The sequence below is a fragment of the Myotis myotis genome, unplaced genomic scaffold (genome assembly GCF_014108235.1).
Source record: "Myotis myotis isolate mMyoMyo1 unplaced genomic scaffold, mMyoMyo1.p scaffold_m19_p_8, whole genome shotgun sequence".
NCBI lineage: Eukaryota > Metazoa > Chordata > Mammalia > Chiroptera > Vespertilionidae > Myotis > Myotis myotis.
In genome coordinates this window covers 71,925,270-71,943,810 of record NW_023416390.1, presented here as the reverse complement: position 1 = coordinate 71,943,810, position 18,541 = coordinate 71,925,270, and the positions used below count along the sequence as shown (strand labels likewise).

Below are 18,541 nucleotides of genomic sequence, written 5' to 3'. Positions count from 1 at the left end.
TTAGAGAATACATATATATGCATGTACTTGTACATATGATATTATCTTACTATTTACATTTTTGTGTTTTTGAGTGATTAATCTTTATTAAGCTTTGGTATTTTCAATATATAATATTTGATGTTTCCCTATGAAATATTTAACACCTAGACTCTTAGAGCCCAGAATCTTAGTAATCATAAGCTTATTTATAATTGTTAAAATATTATACAGAAATTTTACATATTTTTCATGATCTCCAATCTATATTATATGTCAGAATTAATCTATGCTGGATATTCTGCATTGGAAAAACCTGAGACAATGTCTATAGGTAAATAAGGAAATGTATCTTTCAAACTTCTCTTTACCCTTTTACTGTGTTTTTATGGGTCAGATCCCTTGAAGAATTAGGAAAAGGTATTGTATTGGTGTGTGACCATCTTTGGTGTCCGTTCAACATGTCTCTGGTGGCCTGGGCCAGGGGCTCCCTCCTGCAGTGAGAGGTGGCATAACTTTCTGGCCATTCTTTGCAGCCAGCCACACAGCTGCAGTTATAGTTCAGGGCATCTTGATCATTTCCTGTCCTTCTTCCATCTTTTTAGACGGAGAGATAAAATCTAAGATCATGTTGAGGAAAGAGAATGCAGCATATTGGAAAAGACTAGGTGAGTGAGACTTAACTAGCTTTGAAAGAAGGGTGGTGCCTGCAGTAGAATTTTTGAGAAAATTTCTAATGGAAAATAGTGTGACACTTTTCTTTCATTTGCCTTCATAATTTTTATATGCCTGGCTCAGAAACATGTAGAGAGGTGGCTCTGATCTGGAACATGGTTGTGGTATTCCTAAGTTACCTGAAAATCATGGTATCTTATGATTATGTACTAGCATGTGGTTTCCACTATTATTTCTTTTGTAAATCAAATTTAATTCCATTTCATTTTTATAGGTGTTGCCTTGACATCAAATTCAAAATAAACTGTAGAAAATGATGTTAAATTTAACTACACTCTTGCTAGCTCAACAGATGTTAAGCTGTCTTTCAAGACCTTCTGCATATTGTTAAGCATATTCTAAAAGTACATATACATATTTATATATGTGCATATACATATATAATCAATCAAAGATCATTTGACAATAAGTGCTTGAACAGGGAGAGCCATTGTCAAGCTGAATCTTTGCACTGGAAAGAAATACCTTTTAGCAACTTATAGTATTAGAAATAGAAAGTTAATTTAAGAGAAGCAATGTACATCCTGGTGCCTCAAAAGAAAACAAAATTACAGAATATTTGTGCTCAATTAGAGATCATATTCCATGGAAAGTTATCCAACTTTTTCAGCATCATATTGTGAATTCCTATACATATTTTGTTGTTGTTGTTGTAAGTAGAAAATGACTTTTGGCATAATGAAAATTATTACATTTCAATTTTTTAAAAGAAAGTGATGGCTTAGTAAAGTAAGTCAATGGAGGAAAGAAACTAATTTTTTAAAGCTGAACTAAATTCATATATACTTTATTTTTAATTAATTAATTAATTTATTGTTTAACATATTACAAATAGTAGTACATATGTCTCCTTTTTTTTCCCCATTGATAAATTCATATATACTTTCTATTTTGAAACTGGCTACATTTTAAGAGACTTCAAGTTTCCATTGTTGAAAACAGGCTTCATGTCCATTTTTCAAAGCATATTTATATCCTGAATTCAGTTAATTTACTTCATTATGTTTCACCTTTTCCTTTGGCAATACCACTTGCCATAATTTAATTTTAAACAGAATAACAAAATGCTATACTTTATCCCTATAATGTAAATTTTGACACTTAAATGTCTATCAAATATTACCTGAAAATCAATGTTTGAAAAAGTTATACAGGCTGATCATTTCAAGCCTTTTTCTCCCACACTGAACTCTAGTCAGTAAACATGTGGATAATGTATAGTGAGAAACATATCAGTAATGTTTCCAAGCAGGAGTAAACACTTCCTGAAAGCAAGCTTAATATTTTAAAAGGCGTATTGATTCTGAACTGTGAATCCAGACAAATATCAATCCATGTGATTTATGTAATACTTAAGAAATATTTTTAAGGAGTGAGGGTATAGAGATAAATAATGTTTAAAATATTGCTACAGAGTAAAAGATTTCTTGTTTTGTGGGGAAAAATGTAAATCTTGTTTTGGGGGCTCAAATTAAGAAACAAAAAAAAATATTTACAGAGATCTTCCAGCTGAGTCAGTGCTGAGCTCATAGTTGCAATGGAGAGAAATATAAAATCTAAGACATTTGGGAAGAAGAACTGACAGGACTTAACCGATAGAAATAGGTGATGAGAAACTACAGAAAATCTAAGGTAAGTTTCAATCTTGCCAGGGCAAAGAACACGACAAAATCAAAAGAGATGCCATGGTTAGGAAAGGAATGCAATGTAGTTATTAAAATATAAAGACATAAAAATAAGTTTAAAAGATAAATATAGCAAGAGAGATAATGGCATTCAAAGACTTAAATGAAGAGAAAAATGATAGGAGATGATATACAATGCTTAGAAGACAGGTCTGGAGGAGGTCAGAGAGAACAAGAAAACTAAGAGTTAGAGAAGGTAACAGGAAGTTAATTCTTGAGTGGATAATTAATGAAAAAAAAAAAGTCTCAAGGAGAAGGCAAATGATGCGAAACTTGGAAAAAAATATTTGTCTTCCACTATTGATAAATCTAGAAATGTCTGGAATGAACAGAAGCTGAAAATCCATTTCAGAAGTTCAATGTAGAAACAATGGGTATAGATCTCTATTTTATGGAGTTAAGAAGTAAACAAATGTGGAGAAATAAGACATTGGTGTGTTGTTGTTTTTTCAAATAGGAGGAATCTGAGTCCATTTGAAAGCAAAGGGAAAGACTTCATTGAAAGAAACCATTTAAAGATGATAGATTTGAAAAGAAGAGTTATCCTGTGAGTTGCCTGAGGAAACAGATACCATTGTGTCCAGAATAAAAATGGAAAAGTAAATTTTAGTAAAAGAAAAAAACTTTCTCTGCAGTTACATTCACTTCTTTCAAAACATTCGCAGTATGAACTCAGGCATTTCATTTTCCCACACCATCAGATCATCACTGGACCGCAATTAACCACAAAATTTATTTAACTGCTTTACTACTTGCTGACAACTTTGCCATCCTCTTTCTCCACTGCTGACATAGTTTATGACTCATGTTGATGATCCTGTGACTATCCCAGCCCCTAGTCCCTCATCACGCTCCAGGAACCTACATCTCTCTTTTGTCCCTGCATTACATAAGCAAGGACACAAACTAAGCTCAGTTATCAGTGAAAATGCTCTATTTCCAATACCAACAATTTTTGAAATACCTGATGTAAGATGCAGATCTTGTCTATCTATCTTCTGTCCCCTATTATTTCTGGTCCATCTTATTGCTTCTTCCTTGCCAAGGCTCCTCCTGCAATCCCTGGAATTTGTTTCCTCTTCATGTGCATTTTCTCCCCCTTTCTTTTTTGCTAGTTTTTTTCCCCTTCTGCCTATGAATATTTGCAGTACTACCTGACTCCCATACTAAGAAAAACTTTCTACATACCTTACTATCTTCTCAACACTCCTCTATTTTCTCCTCGTTCTCTTCCTTGTCCAAGTTTTTATAACTGCAGTCTAAATCTGCTAACTCCACTTTCTAATTATCTCACTTATTAATTACTTAGACTAGTATTTGGCTTCTGCCCTTACCAATCTCCTGAAATTAACAACTAACAACAGCATCATACTCCTCAATTGCATGCTCTGTTCTTTGATTTTATGCCTCCTAATCTCTTTATTGCTGATGTAAAAATCTTCCTAAAACTCCCTTCCCTTGACTTCTATGACACAGTAATTATCTGCAGACTTGAAATGGCTCTCTCTCTCTCTCTCTCTCTCTCTCTCTCTCTCTCTCTCTCTCTCTCTCTATCATTGTTGATTTTCTTGCCCCATCCCCCCACCCAACAATTCATCCTCTAACTGTAAACATCCTTTATTTTTGTTCAGACTTATTATGTCTGTACTCTTTCTTGGACAATCTCTTCCACTACCATGGTTTATTGCAGAGTTGGAACTCTGTTGGAATAAGTAGGAAGAGACTTCATATTTATTCAACTCCTGATTCCATTTATGCTCTATTCAACATCTCTTCTTCAGAATTTGATATCTCAGGAAGAATCTAGTACTTCTAGGACAATTTTCCTTAAAAGAACAAAATCATATTGTTTAGATGAATCTTCAAGCATAAAAGACCAGGTCTTTCAACATCGAAACTTAAGTCTCATATATATTTTAAACTTTTCTTCTTCCTCTCTAGTAACCTGACTCCTCCTGGTCTGAGGACCTGCAGTAAGAGAGTGCCACATTTTATTTTTATTTTTTACTTACTGTTCCTACCTATTTTTTTAGTCTTCTTCTTATATATTTGCTTCTATCTCTCCCCATCACTTGGCTCTCCCCACTCCTCCATAACACTCTACCTGAAATAATGAGTAAGCACTTGAAAAAAATCCCTATTTCAAGAATGCTACAAAGTCCATAAACTCTCATCACACTTCTGATCTCTTCTTATGTGGGTTGTTTGGGACCAGAGGAGAGGTTTTGGAGAGAGGGTCCAGAACCAGTTTAGACTTCACTTGGTAAATAAACTGAATGATAAAACTGAATTGTCTATTTTATGGCCCCAATTTATCTTCAAGCTGCATCACCTACTCTTTCCCACACATATGTCATGTACTTATATTCTTGCTAATGTCCTTTGTTTTGCCAATATATTCCCACTTCATCTCAGAAAACTTTCTCCTTCAAGCCTCTTTCATAAAGCCTTAGTAATCGCCACTATGGCTGCTATTAGCCTCACGTTTATTAACTCCTCTAATTGTATGCTATCTCTTTTCTCTTCAAACTCAACATAATTTTCTAATGGCCTTATGGAAATTATTACTTTAACATGAGATTTAGATATGAGATTTAAGCTTAAGTTGTGTAGCTCTAGTCTTTTTATGCCTGAAAACGAGTCTTACTTTACAAGATGAGACTATTCTTTAACTAAAACATCAAGTTTAAACATCAAGTTTAAACAAAAAACTCACTGTGAACAGAAGCAACATTTTATTTATACCATCATACTTCACAGTGCCCACCAGTGTCTCTTACATGGTAAGTAGTCCTGTTTTGTCAAAATGTACTGAATTGAAGCAGGAAATGGAGATGTACTGACATGACCTGTTTCATGGTACCTACTGCTCAATAAATGTTCATTGAACAAACTGACATAAAGTGAAGTATATGTGGGTTCCTTTGCCTGATGTTCTCAATCATCATAGGGAGTAGTAGGTATAGTTTATGCTAAGATGGCTGTAGATATAGAAAAGATCTGAAAGGAAAATAAGTTCTAGAACAGCCGTGGGCAAACTACGGCCCGCAGGCTGGATCCGGCCCGTTTGAAATGAATAAAACTAAAAAAAAAAAAAAAGACTTTACCCTTTTATGTAATGATGTTTACTTTGAATTTATATTAGTTCACACAAACACTCCATCCATGCTTTTGTTCCGGCCCTCCGGTCCAGTTTAAGAACCCATTGTGGCCCTCGAGTCAAAAAGTTTGCCCACCCCTGGTCTAGAATAACAACTTGAGGGTGTATACCAGGTTTCAATAAGAAATAAAAAAGAAAATTTGATTGACAAATAATAGCAAGAGACCTGTTATATTGAACTGCATGAATCTATAGTAGGCTAGGCATAGAGGTTCTCTACGAAACAAATGAAGTGTTGGACTTATTATAAATATGAAGGGAAGAAATTCTTTATTGGGAACAAATCCATTTTCTGTATATGTAAGGGATTTCACATTTAAATTATACTTATTTCTACCACCAGAATAATTATTCACAGTCAAGCAATTGATTAAATGTTCTCTATTGAGGCTACAATGATTTATTGCTTGATTATGAATTATAATATAAAGAGATTTTTAAAATACTATAACACAGGAAGAGAACATTTTAAAAATATATTTTTATTGATTTCAGAGAGAGGAAGGAAGAGAGAGATAGAAACATCAATGATGAGAGAGAATCATTGATCTGCTGCCTCCTGCATGCCCCACACTGGGGATCGAGCCTGCAATCTGGGCATGTGCCCTGACCAGGAATCAAACCATGACCTCCTAGTTCATAGATCGATGCCCAACCATTGAGCCATGTTGGCCTAGCTGTTGTGAGCTTTAAACAGAGTGAAAAGGGGCCCTCTGGTAAATTTTGAGCAAAGAAGTGACAGCTACTTAAATTACAAAAGAATAACTAGGCCACTGTGTGAAAAACAGACGTTAGGGCTATAAGGGTAGAAGACGGTACACAATAATTCAGAAATATTGGCAAGTGTGATAACAACTCAGGCTAGGGTGGTAGCAATAAAAATTGTAAGAAGTAGGTAGAGTATGAATGTATTTTGAAGTCAAGAGTAGCAGAATTCTTGGTATATTGATATGGAGTATGTAAGAGAGGCACCAAAGATCATGTCAAGTGTTTTTGGCCTAAGCAAATGAAATAACAGAACTGTCATCAACCAATGGAGAGGTCATAATTATAGAAAAATATTCAGTTTAATTTTAGACCTGTTAAGGTTAAGATTTCTGATGTATCTCGTTCTAGTTATCTGTTATTCCTTAACAAACCATTCCAACTTTAAAGGCTTAAAACACACTAATTTATTTGCTTATGAATTTGCAGTTTGGTCAGAACTCTGCATGAACTCATTTCTTCTTCACTAAATTCTGGGCATAAAGAAATAAACCAAACACACATGGCTCTTTTTTCATAGAGTTATAGTGAAGGATAGAGGCATTATCCAGTTAGTGGAAAACAGAGCTACTAGTATAAATATAAATAAATAAGGATGTTTGAGTACACAGAATGTATAAAAATGAAAGCACTGGTATTTGGTGTTCTATAACAGAAAAATCTACTGTATTTGCAAAGCCAAGGAAGGATAAATAACATTTTGCAAGGTAAATGTAGGAAGGAAAACACTGCTGGTAATGGGAAGAGACAGTTCAAAGGCTGGGAATGGAAAAGTATGGCGTATATTTGAAAATATTTTATAAACTTAGAAGTCCAAGTTTCTTTGCTATCTGATTGAGATAGCAAAGAAACAGTAGCAAAAGATAGAGGCCTTGTTAAGAAGGATCACAATAGAAATTTCTGGACTTTACACAAAATTCAATGGGCATCCCTTGAAAGTTTTTAAGTAGGTTTATATAAAATTAAAAAATTCAGTCTAGTCTTTTGTAAGGTTAGGAGATCAACTGCAGTGGTATATGTGTAAGATAAGAACAGATTTAATTAGGGTTGAGGCTGTAAAGATGGAGAGCGGTAGATTGGTAATATTTAAAAGAAAAAATCAGCAAAACTTTTTGGCAGATTGCATTTATTATAATTTTTGATGTACAGTTTTGTTGGGAGACAGACATACTTATCTGAAACTAAGGGAAAAAACAACAAACAAAAAAAAAAGCTTCGGATGAACATGTTGATTTGACCCACCCTCCCCTGCCTTCCCTCTGAGGTTTGATACTCTGTTGGATGCTTCTCTGTCTCTGGATCTATTTTTGTCCATCAGTTTATGTTGTTCATTAGATTCCACATATGAGTGAGATCATGTGATATTTGTCTTTTTCTGACTGGCTTATTTCACTTAGCATAATGCTCTCCAGGTCCCTATTGGTCTACTCATTTGGATTTACATACACATTAGAGAGCTGCATAACAAATGTATCCCACCAAATATGTACTAAAATATATGTGACCAAATGAAGATAAACTTTTTTCTGCTTAGGTAAGCTATTTTTGAGGTTTTTTGTTTTTTGTTTTTTTTTAGACATTATAACTAAAAAGAAGTATTAATGTGGAAGTATGGATATTTTTAATAAAACAAGAAAACTCACTTAAAATTCAGAAGAGATATGTAAATTTATAATTACCCTTTCTCTGGGTGCACAGCTATAGATCTTGGCTGATCCAGGCCTTGGGAAATAATTACATAACGGAAAGATCCATTGAGTCTTGCAACTTCAATTAAGTTGAAACCATGATCTGTCCAATATATGTTACCTAGAAGAAATACGGATGTGTTTATGATACAGTTGTGAGAAGGAAGACTATTTATTAGTTATGGCTCTAATTATTAACTTTCTGAGCATTATATAAACTCTCAAGAAATCATTTGCTTCCTATATTTTTTGTGTACATTTCCTCAGCAGAAAGTTGTAAATAAACTAATATGCAAATACTTCCTAAATCTCATATACCTGTAGTTTAAACCATGTAATGATACACTTATATGTTAAAAATAAGTTAAAACTTCTCTAAACCAGAGGAGAAATATATTTTAGCTTTCTGTAGACTTCAGGCAAGAGAAGTAACACTTCTGTCTACCTGCCTCATGGAGCTCTCAGTAGATTTGGGCAAAGTTAACACTATATAATCTGCTTCTAAAAACAAAACAAAACATTTTTCAAAAGGCTCAAAAGCATTAGATAAAAAATGAGGCCCAAAATAAGAGACTATTTGCCTCTCTGGCTACAAAAAAAATTGTTATGAGTCACTCAGAATTTTTATGAGGCAATTTGAGCTCTTAAAAATAGGTGTGATACACACACACACACACACACACACCACAGAAAAAGCCATAGATTATACCAGCAATCCAGTCAATAGCAATCCCTTCCACTCTTCCCAAGCCATTGGTAATGATATCTTCTTTCCAAGTTTGGTCTCTTTTAGCTCGACTAATTTTATTGAAGCCCATGTCTGTCCAGTAGATGGTATCATTTTCTATGGATAAGATAGAGAGAGAAAAAAATACACACACTATAAAAAGTATCAATGTGGATCACATTGTGTCAGTATTTGGGAATTAATATCCCGGGTGTGGTAATGTATAAGTAAGTATTCTTCACGATAATACACTAATACAAATAGTAAGGAAGATAATAAAACAATATGGAAGAACCTAGTCAAATGTATTTTTAAATGTTTTTAAAATATATGTGGAATGACCTATCCCAGGGGTGGGCAATCCCTGGCATGCGTGCCAAACATGGCACGCCAGTAACTTTTGCTGGCACGAGAAACCCTCTCTTATAATCCTCCATTTACAATTTTTTTTTCCTTAATATCAACTTTTTTATTTTTCAGATAAAGTCTAGGTGCATCTTAGATAAATAAATAATTTTACGTAACAAGTTATCTTAAAGACCATAGACATGGATTGACGAGAGAGGAGAAGAGCAATTTCCATGCCTCTGCCTTAACTCTCCCTGCCTTCCTAGATCCGACCAGTGTTTTGGTTTTCATCCACATTCGCTTGTGAATCTTTGTTCTCAGTGATGAATTTTGTTAAGTCTCATAATAGGAGTAGCCTGCCAGATGAAAGTAGTAGCTCGTGCATATCTCTGAAGGTCACGAAATAGAAACCTGATGTAAAATCTCTGTCATCAGTGATGCAGCAGCAAGAGTCCCACTGATAATATCAAACGGAGTCATAAAGTTTTCTGTTGGACTATCAGTGTACATGTATACATTAAAAAATAAACGTATTTTTCATCATCATATACTGTGTTTTTGTCGCTCAAATGAATTTTATTATTTCTTCAAGGTTCTTCACATAGTACACCTTAAGAGATATCAAGTAGGCGTAACATGTTCTTCAAAAATTAGGGTTGTTGCTAAAGTAATTGTGGTGATAGAAATGTATTAGCCTAAGAAGCTACTGAGGTGGTTCACTCTATCCTAGTACAGTGTAAAAAAAAAAAAAAAGATTAGGGTTGGCACGCAGAAGAAGTTTGAGTCAGAGATTTTGCTGGTTTTGGCACGCACTCACAAAAAGGTTGCCCACCCCTGACCTATCCCATCCTTTATTATTTTTTCTTCATTTTCTAACTTAAACTCAGTAAATACTTATCTTATCCCCCATGAATTTGCCATATGGATAGCAAACCATGTTATTTTGGATAACAATTTTTCTCTTCACATTAATACCTGTGTCTGAGTCCTCTAACTAAATAATAAATAAAAGAATACTACTGGAGATAATCAACTCGATAAAGTCTCAAAGTAGAAAGAGAATAGAAACATAATGGCGTTTCAGCTATATAAAGGCTATTTTAAGTATAAGGTCATTCAAGATGTATGAAGTCTTTAAAATGCTTTATCATTTAATTATTCCTTCTGAGACACTAATTTAGCAAATGTCAACTACAAACCCCTTAGGTTATTTTTCAAACTCTCATTGTACAAATAGTCTTACAAAATACTTAAAGAATGGCTCTATGCTATTATAGTCTTTAAATATAGTGTGTTTTTGATTATTTGAATGAAAAATGTTTCTAAAAGTTATAAATAAAATACATGTGCATGTATATGCATAAAGGGTAGCAATTATAGTCCAATGATTTTAAATACAGCCACCAGAAACACATTGGGGACAAATCATTAAATAATAAATTTGCCACCAGCTAAGTAAGTGTTTGTGTGGTGACCTACATGGCCATTTGTAGAACAAATCTTTTTAAGACCAATATAATTTCCCTCTGGCACAGTGACAGACTATGGGAGTAAGGAAAAAGCAATTAGTATAATAAACCATTTATCAGTAAGTTTTGAAATTCTGTTTCAAATGAATTATAGTGGAAATATTTTTATTTATTTGAGAAATGATTCCAAATATCATCTATTCTCAACAACATTTAATTCAGAAACACAATTGTTTGAACCAGAACAAATATGCCATTTCAAATATATATCTGTAAAGCAAAGATTTGTTTGACTTTTCCAATTTTGTAAAAGTACCAGTTAAAATGTTTTCATTATTAAAAGAGTAAATCAATCATAAAAATAAGCATTATTTTTGCATAAACATTAAGCATTATAACCCACGTCCAAACATTAGACCCATAGATCCAATAGCCTACTTTGTATCCGCACTTGTATGTAGAAAAGGCAATCTTGATAAACAAAAGGCAAATTCTGGGTCTGAAACAGGCTTCTCTTGCAGCCTTCCAATGGCACCTTTCCCCGCTACAGTGTCGGATAAGTGACAGCTCCACCCTTTGTTTCACAGGCTGAAAATCTTACATTGTTCCTAATCACTTTCTCCACACTTCACATCCAATCCATAATCAAACAGTCTCATATTCAATCTCTTACCAGGTGTTTTGGCTCTTTTTATTGTCCTTTCAAAATCATATCCATCTTCCAACCACCTCTCACCCTCTCTACTCTCTATAATGTAATGGAAATCACTCTTACTTCTTGCCTGAGCAATGCAATAACCTCCTAACTTATTGCCCAGGTTCCGCTCTGTCTCAGCACTCCCATTTCCTCATGAGTCTTTTCTCCACTGAGAGTCCATCATTGCCCTTTTAAAAATATATGAGATAACTTCTCTCCCCTCCACCCAAACTCTCTGACATTCATGGCCTACCCATATCCTTCCACACTCTCTCACCTGATATCTTTCCACTATCCCCTCAATCAACCATCTCTAATAACAGAATTTCCTATTCTTGAAATAAGCCAAATGCTGTCCAGTAAAAGGTTCTTTTTTTAAAAAAAAAAATGTTTGTATTGATTTCAGAGAGGAAGGGAGAGGGAGAGAGAGAAACATCAATGATGTGAGAGAATCACTGATCAGCTGCCTCCTGAATGCCATCTATTGGGGATCGAGCCTGCAACCCGGGCATGTGCCTTAACCGTGAATGGAACCCGTGGCCATCTGGTTCATAGGTTCAACCACTGCGCTTATACTGGACAGGCTAGTCAAAGGTTCTTTACATTTCTTTGTGACTAGAATGCTGCCCTCCCCATTCCTTCCTCAATATCTGCATGGCTCTGTTTTAGCTTAAATAGTCCCCTTCTTACCGAAAATTTCTCCGACTACTCCATAAAATTATTCCCTTGCTATTCTCTATATTCATTACCAAATCTATTTTTCTCCATTGTATAGCATGTATTACTGCAAACACATTACATAGTTATTGTTTCTGTTTGTTTGTTTACTGTCTGTCTTGTCTCAGAGAACTATAATCTCTTTGAGGTCTAGGACATTATTTTGTTCACTGCTTTATTCCTGGCAGATAGAATATTGCCTGGCACATAGTAAGCTCTCAGTCAACATTTGGTGAATGAGTGAACAAGTGTGATATATGAAGACTAACTAGGAGCGGATACAAGGAAGACACAGCTATTACCATTAGAAGCTTTCAAAGCTCATTAAACAACAGAGGGTAGTATGCAGATATAAAAAATGACTAACAGTTAACAAGAGTATAGCATGAGCAGAATATAAGTAGTACAGACATTTTTGTAGGAGTTCAAAGAAGACATTTACAACAATCTTTATAAATATTAGGAAAAAGGACACTAATTTTACATGTGACTCTTACTTTTGTGTTATTCTCTAATGGCTTTGCCATCCCTGCAAATTTTTATTCCATTTAATCAGGAAGCATTCTTTCTCATGTATAGAGCTGAATCTTGCACATACCTTTACTATCTTATTGAGCAGAAATTTCATCTTTTATTTTTAGAAATAGACTGTGAGATATTTCATAAATATCAACTGCAATTGACCCAACTTTGCTAAAACAGTCACATTAGCTTTCCACAGATAAAAGACAAATAGTATAATTGGTAACTGTTTTCAAGGATAACTATACAGATATTGGTGTCCAGCTATCGTGCACTGTAATTACAGTCAGAAAATTTAAAAAGCCACATGTCATAATTGTCTGTAAAACAAGGGAGAGGCCTTTTAACACTGAGAAAATTTAAACTTTAGAGTTGAGCCGAAGTGCTAACCACCTACAGAGGTTGGAGTATACAGATTATGTCTGAAAATAGGAAACAAGGAATACAGGTTTCTTAAAGTACTTCCACCCTTAGGTATCTATTTTCTCATGATTAATTAACCAGCACTACTGATCACCTGTTGTGAGCACACTGGACTCTGTGTTAACTTGTACTTCTGAGGCCTAGGAAATTCAAAATCATGTTTCCTGGCTTATATTTACAAGCTGTTTTAGAAAATGCCATACAGACATGAAAAAACAACCAGGTAAAATATAATGTATTAGTTTACTCTGCTTCTATTAAGCCACATTTTTCCTAAATTCTCACCTGAGGATATATTTATTGATTTTTTAATAATTCTCATCTGAGGATATTTTCCCATTGATTTTTAGAGAGAGTGGTAGAGAGGGAAAGACAGAGAAATATCGACGTGAGAGAAACACATCAATTGGTTGCCTCCTGCACAAGCCCTGACCAGGGCCTGGGCTGGGGAGGAGCCTACAATCAAGGTACATGCCCTTGACCATAATTGAACCTGGGACCCTTTGGTCCACAGGCCTACGTTCTATCCACTAAGCCAAACTGGCGAAGTCTGTTTATTGATTTTGGAGAGAGAGGAAAGGAGGGTGGAGGGATGGAGGGAGGGAGGAAGGGAGATGGGGGAGAAACATCGTTCAATTGTCTCCTGTACATAACCTGACCAGGGATTCAACCCACAACCTAGGTATGTGCCCTGACCTGGAATCAACCTGCAACATTTTTGGTGTATGGGACAATGATCCTACTAACTGAGCTGCCTGGCTGGGGCACATTGTTTTAGCTGCAGAACTTTACATTTATCCTATCAGATGCCAACTCATTAAAGTTGTTCAGGGGCCCTAACTGTTGACATTTTTAAAAATCATATGTTATCCAATGAATTATTTCTGTGATATCCACACATTTAATAAGTAGGTGTTTTTTTTTTTTTATTATCTTCATTCAAGCCAGTGATAAGTGTGTTAAGCTGGATTAAAACATATACTTTGATATACAACTAGAGACTTCTGTCTGAGGCAAATTGTCTCATGTTTATTATATCCTTATAGCCCTCTTCAGTTTGGTTCAGTGGATAGAGTGTCGGCTTGCAGACCGAAGTGTCCCAGATTTGATTCTGGTCAAGGGCATGTACCTCCATTGCAGGCTCCTCCCCGGTCCGGGCCCTGGTCAGGGCTCACACAGGAGGCAACCAATTGATGTGTTTCTCTCACATCAATAATTCTCTCGGTCTTTCCCTCTCTCTTCCACTCTCTCTCTAAAAATCAATGAAAACATATCCTCTGGTGAGGATTAAAAAAGTTATATCCTTATAATGTATAATTTATGCATATTTAAGTGCACAATTATTCAGTGTACAGGTTGATTAACTTTTTTATATGGAACTTAGCCATGTAACCACCAACCAGATTAAGATTTAGATCACTATCAGCAGCCCTTTTGTTGCTAACTCACCTCAGAAGCCCTCCTCATCCCTAGTGGGCAGCCACTGTCCTGACTTCTTTCAGCAGAAATTAGTTTTCTTAACTGTCGATAAGTGGTATCATTCAGTATATACTCTTTATCTGACTTATCTTATTCGATATTATGACTTTCAAATCCACCTTTCCCATTGAATGTACTTTGCTTTTTGTTGGTGTGAAAATACCATAAACTATTTACCTATTTTGGATGTTCAGGTTGTGTCTAATTTCTGCCTATTTTGAATAATATGAACATTTTTGTCCATTTCTTTCATGGACATATTCTATAATTTCTGTTAGGTACAGATCCACAGGTAGAATTGCTAAGCCATAGGATAACTGTAGTAGGTAGAGTTCCCTTGTTTCATTTTCACTTTTGTTGTTATCTAATAAAAGAGAAACATGCAAATTGACTGTACCTCTGCTACACTCACAAGCCACGCCCACAAGCAACGCCCACAAGCCAATCAGGAGCGAGTATGCAAATAAATCCAACCAAGATGGTGGCGGCCACAGAGCTGGAGCAAACAGGAGGCTTAGGTTGGCCCTGGCGATGGAGGAAGCCAAGCTTCCCACCTGTCCTGGCCAGCTGTGGGCTCTGCTCAAGGCTACAAAGGTTCAGTTATAGAAGACAAATAAATCCCAGATACCTGCTTCCAGCCACTGTGGCCTCCACTCAAGAAGGGTATGGGAGCCTGGGTTTCCTGGGGCAGTGGCCAGCCTGCAAACAGCCATCAGCCCCTCACCCAGACTTGTCCAGGCACCCCAATGGGACCCCCTATCCTGAAGAGGGTATAGCCAGCCTGCAAACAGCCCTCAGCCCCTCACCCAGGCTGGCCACACCATCATGGGGTGAGGGTCCCCGCTGGGGGGCTTGGCCAGCCTGCAAACAGCCATCAGCCCCTCATCCAGGCTGGCCAGGCACCCCAGCGGGACCCCCCATCCAGAAGGGGGTGTGGCCAGCCTGAACACAGCCCTCAGCTCCTCACCCAGACTGGCCAGACCCTCATGGGGTGAGGGTCCCTGCAGGGGGGCTTGGCCAGCCCACAAACATCCATCAGCCCCTCACCCAGGCTTGCCAGGCATCCCAGTGGGGACCCTCACCCCATGGGGGCATGGCCATCCTGCAAACCACGACAGGCCACTCTCCCAGGCCACCCCACACCCCAAAGTCAGCCAAGGTCATCAGAGAAAGCTTCAGTAAAAAAGACTTTGGCTATCTATGAAGACTAGGTAGCATATGGATTAGGAGATATGTATGATATAGTTCATGGAAACCTAGTTCAGATTAAAAACCAATTTAATGAATGTGGACATCCTCATTTCAGGAGGGAGGGTCAAAATATCGTTTATAGAAAAGTGGTAAGCAAAAACTATGATGACAACTGCTTCTGAATTTATCAGATGTCTGGGTACAGATATAGATTGAGTTGGCTTTCTATTATTTTCCAACTTTGACAGCATTTCTTCAAACATTTCAGAGGTTAATAAGGACCTAGGTTCTCAAAATTCCATATTAAAAGGGATTCAATATTAAAATGCTAATGAATTACATTTGTTTCTTTCACTTTGAGAAAGGCAAATCAATACAAACGCTAATGGGAAATTTTCATAGAGCAAAAAATCACTAAGAACTCCATCCTTGTGAGTAAATAAAATCAAATCTGTAGACTTCAAAAGTTTTAGATAGCTTAATCCCCTTAAGGCACAATGTTATGAAACCTTAGATAATGTACATACTCTTTTAAATTACTCTTTTATCAAATAAGCAATATATGCCTGTCTCGCTTTTGTGTTCTGAATGAAATTTGCATTAAACATACTTTTTATAAAAGCAATTCCATTTTTAAGTTTTGAACTTTTTCCTCTCAGGGTAACAAACCAAAGTCTTTTACATTTCCTTATGCATTGATTGTTCTTTTTGTTCTTCTCCAAAGCAATTGCACTGTGCTGTTCCTCATATTCATGAAGTTACTTCTCACAGTCTTTATGTGCCTAATTTTGACTTTCAGGTAACATATGAGAACAAAATTGTGCTGTCACACTCTCATCTTCTTCAAATTAGAAGAGGACTGATAGCAGCTCCAAGGAGAAATTGTTTTAATTTATCCTGCTTTGAACTTCCAAAGCTAAGCTGTAAAACTGAGACAGCATGTTGAATAGATATATCTTCAGGGGACACCTACTCAGACATTTCTTCAGGAAACCATCAGCCTGTTCCGGAAAACACTGCCATTGTATTTTATTTTCAAATGAGGAAAAGACAGAAATCGTGTTCCTCAAATGCCTGGTTTCTGGTTTCTATGTGATGCTTCAAATTAGCAAATCAGACAAAGATGGAGCACACACCTTAAAAACAGAGGCTTTTCCAGCAAATATATTTGGATTTTTCTTTATCATCACCCCTGATAAAAAAACTAACTTAAGAAGTTTACTGCAGCCCTTAACTGGTTTGGCTCAGTGGATAGAGCGTCGGCCTGCGGACTGAAGGGTCCCAGGCTCGATTCTGGTCAAGGGCATGTACCTTGGTTGCGGGCACATCCCCAGTAGGAGGTGTGCAAGAGGCAGCTGATTGATGTTCTCTCTCATTGATGTTTCTTACTCTCTATCCCTCTCCCTTCCTCTCTGTAAAAAAAACAAAAACAAAAAACAATAAAATATATTTTTAAGAAAAAGAAGTTTACTGAAGAGAGGAATGTAGCATAATAACTAAAAGCTTAGATGGTGTGTTCTTGATGTTCTGAGTTTAAAATCTCAGTAGAAGCATCCAACAGACTGTCAAATCTCAGAGGGAAGGCAGGGGAGGTTGGATGGGGGTGGTTAAGAGATCAACCAAAGGACTTGTATGCATGCATATAAACATAACCAATAGACACAGACACTAGAGTGGTGAGGGCATGTGCTAGGGGAGTGGGAGTGGCCAGGGAAGGTCAATGGGGAAAAAGGAGACATATGTAATACTTTAAACAATAAAGAATTAAAAAAAACCCTCAGCTCTAGTACTTAATTGTTCTATGACAAGAGAAAGGAATTTAATGCTAGAGGCCTGATGCACGAAATTTGTGCAAGAGTAGGCCTTTCTTCCCCCAGCTGCTGGCACCGGCTTCCCTCTGGCACCCAGGACTCAAGCTTTCCTCGCAGCCCAGGCTTCGTCTGGAAGGTCATCTGAAAGGGCATCCAGTCTAATTGGCATATTATGTTTTTATTATTATAGATTTCTGTTCAGTTTCCCAATATGTCAATTGAGAATAATAGAGTTGTTATAAGGGCTGAATAAATCAATATTTGTTAAAGCACTTAATGTCTATTACAAAATAAGTATAATAAAATATTAACTATTAAAATTAAAAAAGTTATGATGTATCAAAATGAAGATTACATAAGCTGATAAGTTTGGTAACTGTGTCTTTGAAATTTTAGCATGGTTTAGCTTGACAGAGTATCATCTTTATAAATATAAAACTAAAAAGAAAATATTGTGGTAGTTCCTTTGCAAAAGGAGAAAAATCTAATTTTAATTAACCTCACTCAAGAAAATAATAAAAGGAGCAGGAAAATAAACAGACATTTCTATGTATTTCAAATATACATTTCTATGAATTTGTTATATTAAAAGTTAAAAGATTTGGCTACACAGTGGAATCACACAGTTTCAGAAAGGCAAAATTAAGCTTAATATTAAAAGTTACACAGAAAATTTACTCTAAAAAGTACTTAAACTTATTAGTATTTATTGTACTTAATGGCAGGTCAAAAATAACTTTAAGGATAATAATAAATTAATATTAAAATTATTAAAGAATCAACAAAATTTATGTCCTCAGTGATAATTAAATGTATATCATCTAATTCTCAGGTGACAGATACATACAAGACTTATAATATGATTATTTTCTAGTTTGAAAATAATATAATTTTACTTTATTATGATTGAGTCACAGCTAATGTGACAACAAATCGGTATATAATTGTGCTCTGCTTGTTCTTTCAGAAAAAAAAAAAAAACAACACAAGGAATTTTTTTTTCTCTCAGAACAAGTCCTGCTAAAAATTAATAATTATATAAATTAGTAATTTTTATTTAGTGTATTGTAGGAGATACAAAATTACCAAGAAGCCCACTTCAATCTTCCCAGAAAACCAATCACCCAAACCTCTTATAAATACTT

General features: G+C 35.8%; 1 protein-coding gene and 1 pseudogene across 1 annotated transcript in view; one reads left to right on the top strand and one right to left on the bottom strand.

Annotated features, from left to right (window-relative positions):
- LRP1B (LDL receptor related protein 1B) overlaps positions 1–18,541 on the bottom strand; it is a 1,379,523-nt gene that overhangs the window by 436,489 nt on the left and 924,493 nt on the right. The window contains exons 36-37 of the mRNA XM_036320679.1: positions 8,722–8,856; positions 8,004–8,133 (exon numbers count right to left, since the gene is read on the bottom strand). Of these exons, the coding sequence (XP_036176572.1) occupies positions 8,004–8,133; positions 8,722–8,856 (265 nt within the window). The remainder of the gene's footprint in view (positions 1–8,003; positions 8,134–8,721; positions 8,857–18,541) is intronic.
- Positions 9,717–9,824, top strand: LOC118662320 (annotated as a pseudogene).